Source organism: Macrobrachium nipponense, chromosome 27 (genome assembly GCF_015104395.2).
Source record: "Macrobrachium nipponense isolate FS-2020 chromosome 27, ASM1510439v2, whole genome shotgun sequence".
Classification (NCBI taxonomy): Eukaryota; Metazoa; Arthropoda; class Malacostraca; order Decapoda; family Palaemonidae; genus Macrobrachium; species Macrobrachium nipponense.
Window position 1 is genome coordinate 8,810,226 of NC_087216.1, and position 6,026 is coordinate 8,816,251.

The 6,026-nt window shown below is 32.5% G+C and overlaps 1 protein-coding gene across 1 annotated transcript in view; it reads right to left on the bottom strand.

Annotated features, from left to right (window-relative positions):
- The window catches only part of LOC135200804 (serine/threonine-protein kinase 11-interacting protein-like), a 249,900-nt gene continuing 243,874 nt past the window's right edge, over positions 1-6,026 (bottom strand). Inside the window, 2 exon segments of the mRNA XM_064229462.1 lie at positions 1-2,495; positions 5,814-5,972. Coding sequence (XP_064085532.1) covers positions 2,052-2,495; positions 5,814-5,972 — 603 coding nt within the window. The 3' untranslated portion in view covers positions 1-2,051.

Here is a 6,026-nt window from a genome sequence, read left to right on the forward strand (position 1 = left end):
TATGCTGACATTTCTATTTTCTTTAGTAATTGTTGTCATACAACAGCCTGACAGAAATTTACATTTACAAATCAGATTTGAGATTTGTTTATTACTGTCAAAGAACTATCATTCAATCTTGTCTGAAATTTGTGTTAGTCTACTGCAGTTGTAGATATAAAACCAGTAAAATAAAATATAAAACCTGATGAGTATTCAACCTTAGTGTTTCTGTTACCCTGAGGATAGATATAGCATAAAAAAACAAAAATAAAGAGCTGCCTCTTACAGAAATTGCTGTTACACCTCACACCAATATATAAAATAATCTGCACCATTAATAGTTATACTATACTAAATATACTATACAGAAAACAGAAGGAAGCACTTTTCAAGGTACTAATATAAAACAGTCAACTATAATAATGGAACCACTGTCAAAATTTTAAAATTAGGGCGAGTACAAAAGCTAAGTTAAAACGTAACATCTAATTTACAAACTTCTCTCCCCCCAAAATGTACATGGCAGTAATTATAAAACTATCCACTTCAAATATAATTACAATAGCACTGGATCCAAAACTCTTTTAATGACTTTATTACCTAAATATTTTTAACAAAAACAATTTACTCTGGTCTCACAACTTCCCTAAGCATGCAACACAACACACATCTGACTAGAAGATAAAATAAATAGATAGAATAACAAGGACATGACTGAAGAAGAAATAAAAACCTCTTTTTATGCCCCACCTCTAATGTTATGGATCTTGAGCTCTAAAAGGGTTTGCTTTATACAAGTGTCAAACTTGAAACACAAAATTAATTACCCTCTGATCAAATACAGTCCCCTCAGCACGCTGAAATTTACATCACTTGATAGAAGCTGGAAGCCGGTTATGCGACCAGATGACTGCATAGACAACAGGATGGTCGCATAGATGACGGGTATACATTTAACCCCAATAACTTATCCACTGCATCCTCTTTCCCAACTGGAATCCTTCCTTTACCTCTTTCTAGTCATTTCAAGTCTATTTATTATTCGTTTTCTTATAGCGCTTTTCAGTCTGCTCCTTCCCTATTCACTATTCCTCCTTTAAACATTTCTAACTTCCTCTGGTTTGTCTTGTTTCTTAGATAAACCTTAAAAGACTCAGAGCAGATCACTAGTGGACACATTAATTTTCGGGCAATTGATATTGAACAAAATTAAATTTTAAAAAAGCTGCCTGTCATTGAGCAATAAAACTATTAAGACTAAAATTAAATACCAACATCAACTCCTACAGGAACCAAATTACCCACATGACCAAATGGAATGCATGAAACAACTTGTAATCAAAACTAAAGCACATCTGACACCATACTCAAAAAAACCCTTACAGATAATTATTACTGAGGAGGATTTAAGATTCTAAGCTCCCCACACCAATCATTCTTCAGCTTGTAATTTCATCAGAGCTTCAAGCTAAAGGGGAGGAAAGTTAGAAGAAAAACAAATAATGGAACAGACTTCCATGTTGGAACAAAAATCAAGACCTAGACACCAATAGCCTAGATTAGAATTAAAAATATTCTAAGGAAGTTGTAAAGCTCTGAACACCAGATTATGAAGTCTCAGTGTTTGTTTTTAAGATAGTCCATGCACAGCTGCTTTATAGTATTGAGTTGCTACATCTTAAGAAAGTACATGAGATTGGAGTAAATAGGATATCCACATAATGTACTGCCTGTTGTCCAATGCTAAAAATATGATGATTATGTTTATCATGAACACACTTTCCAGGTGGTGTGAACATTTTTTACCACTATATATACCAGTAAAAATACATTATACTCTCCCTTAAATGGCACAATTTTCAAACAGCAATGACTGGCTTTAATCCATTATTTCAACATTCCTCGATTGCTTTAAGGATATTAATTCATTCATATTCAATACTCTACCTCTGAGGACAAAATAACAAGATTAGAAAAATAAATTTACATTGTTATAGAATTCACATTTCCTAATATAGATTTAGCAACATTCACAGCCTTGTCTGATTGTAGCTAACATTCAAAATTTCCTAGTCACATCCAAAAGTTATACTTGTCTTTCCCTCCTCTTCTTGAAACACAGGGGGACAATGGCCACTTCTCTCATTTGGGGTGTTATCTAGCACATCATCATTTGAATCATCACTTTTTATTTCCAGTGTCTTACAAACAATACTGGTGTTCTGCTCTTCACTGTAAACAGCAGCGTCAACACTTTCATAATTCAGTTCTGTTTTAATTTTTTCTCCACACACAAGCTCCTCTTGGGAGCCTTTCTTTGGTGTAGTTGGCACAGAATCATCACTATAACCAAGTATAGGATACTTAGGATCAAATTTAAGCTTTCCATAAACAGCAGAAACCTGACACCATGACTGGCTGTCTTTCTTCTCCTGAGGAGTACCTTCATCAAGTGACGTACGTGTCATACTGAGAACATCTCCTTCCCTTGTGCGATACACTCCGATGAAGTCCTGGAATCAGCAATAAAATGGTAACTATTCAATAACAAAAGAAATGTGAGGATTCCATATGCTGATGCATGAAATAACATCACTTGAACTTAGAGCATGTTTTATGTATACAAAACTCAAACCAATATTAACTACAAACTACTAATAAAACCTACCTAGGCTTTGCTAGTCCAGTACCAACTGCTGGTTATATGCATCCACTAATCAGGTACTATGTAATTTTGGCAATCTGGCAATGTAATCCGGCACAAAATTTTGGCTTTGTAGGATCAATGACACACAGAATTATGGAACAAAATATACTTGTCAATACTAGGTTCATACAAAAATTCTTATATCTTTTCTTATAGAGTAAGGCACTCAGTAATGCTCAATACTTAGATTACATCACATTTGTAAAAAGAGAATACAATATCATCAGACGGAGGCACTGGACTAGTTTACATTAAGAAAATTAAATTAGTAAATAGAAACACAATTCCTGGCAGTGAAGTTATATATGCCAAACTTTAGAAAGCATTTACATTGCATTGTGCAAACTCTTATTATGTCTCAAGTATAAATGTAAAGAAAAAATAAAGCCCAGGTCAACTTATAAGAAACATGTATACACTTGTCTATTTACATGCTTACATACTGTATGCACACATATAAAATATATAATAAACCATATACTGCAGGTAGTATATGCTCACAAACATATGTGTATAGTATATAAAATACCAGCTAATGTCATCAGATGACATTCAACCTTAAAAAATAAAACCAAAGTGACAGCTGGGAGTTGCGAAATAAGTCAAGGTGTGAGATGCTGTATATATATCCATAAACTATCCTGAGTACAATTAAACTATAAGCATCATAATCACTTTACAAGGAATTCAGATATACTATAACATATACTTCAAAAATATCATCATACATCTTCAAATTCAGAACTCAAAAATTTTTCATACAGTTCTTCATTTTGTACTTAAAATTATAGGGCACTGTAATATATCTACTTCATCAAATACATATTATTGTATTTTGTAAAATCAAATAAAAAAAGGAAATATGGTCATACTTCCAATATACAAGACAATATATCTGACAGTTAATTATTTAAATTAAAAAACATATATCCACAGCTACCTAACTGCTACAACAGAATACAGAATATTGTACATGAGCAATAACTATTGCTTTTGGCTATTTCTTTTTTATATAAAATATGGAAGGTTTTAACTTTCTAGGCACTCTTCCTTCAACAGACATAATTTAAATGCTCTGGAAACTTAACAAATCTCACACTCCTCAATTAATCTTTCAAATATTACAAGCTAAACTTTAGCTACTACTAAAGTCTTATTTCCCAGCCCACTCTCTTTCAAGTACAGTTATTGTAACATTCCTTTCACAGTTTCTATTTAATTACTGAAAGCAACGAAACTACTTCATAAAAGGTATCAAGAACACATAGCAACTATCCTATAGTAGGCATTTATTGACATATGAAAATAAGCAAGTCAATGTAAAAAAAAAAAAGACTAACAACATTTTTCTGAGAAATATTTTGTTCAGTAAATGTTATATGATGAAAAAGCCATTAAAACTTTGTGTGCAGTGTTACTGAGTGCTCCCATATGTATATACCTACAGACTGAATTTGATTTACCAATAAGCATTAACACAAAGATGAGAACATAGAAATAGGAACGAAACAAACTGAGATTGCTGTTGATGTACATTTTCATAAATATGTGCAAATGTTCAAGATATAGAATGACAGAAGAATCTATGTTGAGTTGTGTAAAGTTGGAGTCAAAAGGGACACAGTTTCCCAAACTTAAAGATATAAATCTATCTCATATTGACCACAAAATAGCAGTGCAGGACATCAGAAGGTGTACAACCCGACTGGCAACAAGGAGAGGAAAGACAACAATATTCCTATACAAGTTTTGGCCATTAAGAATGAAGTTAAAAATGTAGTCTAAAATTTTTAAAAAACTATTCTATTCATCCATTTTACCAGGAGTCACAAATTTCACAAATAAGGATGAAACCTGTTTCATGATTAGATAAAGCAACTCCATTACCACCAACTATTTTCCAAGAACTCTTAGTACAAAACCTAATCTTGGTCTGCAAAATACATCTCAATAATCGTGCATAAAGCAAAAATTTCTCATTACTGGAAGAGGTGTAACATGGGGCCTTTGAATTCTTAATGAAGTATACAGCAGCCCATCATAAAACATATCTACTATATATCTTCAAAAAAATGTATACACAAAGTAAACTAAGTGATACTATATTCTGCTACTGTCCTGAAGTACTCTCTATGCTCAGTGGAACTTACTTTCTAATCAAATGAAATAAACAAGTTAACTCATGAAGAAATCATGAAGATAACTAAACTTTTCTATCAAATGAGCCTGGCAAAGACCACATCTTTCCTGAGCACTATTATATTAAATCTTACAGTGGTTTACTTAGATAAATAGGGTCTCCCTTCAGTATGATTCCCTGGTTTAATTATTAACAAACAAAAAGTCAAGGCTCTCAAACCATATATTGCAAAGGTTGACAAGTATCACAGAATATCTACAGTTTACTACAAAATGAGAGTTAAACTGTTATGTTAAAATGGGGGAAAAAAGAGCTTATCAAAAAAATAATGATCTCTTCCCTTATCCAATTGCATTATAAACACACACACGATGTTAATACTGTCCTCAGAAAACAGAAAACAGTACACACTATCATCTGTATGTCTACATAACCACAAAGGAGAGAGGGGAAAATAAAAAGCAAGAAAACAAGAAAAAAGGTGTTTAAAGTTATGTATTGCTTTGCAGTGCCAGATTGCATATTAAATGCATAAGGTATAAAGTTTACATATAATATTCCATATTATTCAATTTATTATTTTCCAATGTTCATTGAATGTGAAATTATCCAAATTCTCAAAATTGCTTGTAAATACATAATTTTAATTTCAGCCTTAACATACTAAAGGATAAAAACAAAAAAATACCATACTTAGCATCTATGAATTTTTGCTCAAAAAGAAATTTCCTGTAATAACAAAAGGCAAATATTATGAACATCAGAACTTTGTTATAATCACATGCATTAGGTTAAGGGTCAGTAGACATTCAAAGGACCTAAGATGATTGCCAAAATCATTTCTGAAACAATGAAAATTTGAGTATAATCTGAAGTTTAAATACTATCCTTCCCACAATTTTAAGTGAAGCATGAGCAATAAAACCTGAAAAGGACTTAGACTACCCTGAGACTCTCTGCTTTATTAGAATTATAATATTTCACCTCAAGGTCCACACTGAAGAGATGAGTCCAAGGGGTGCGTATGGCTTGTATAATATGACAAGCTGCAACTGGGGTGGTGACATGGAGTTCCCAAGCACTTTCTGCCCCTGTTGCTTCGTCCAGGAACTGGAGTGCTAAATGCCTGTCACTATGAACCTCCTGTGTATGATAAAATGGAAGAACATAAATAACAGGTTTTATTACTGTTTAACA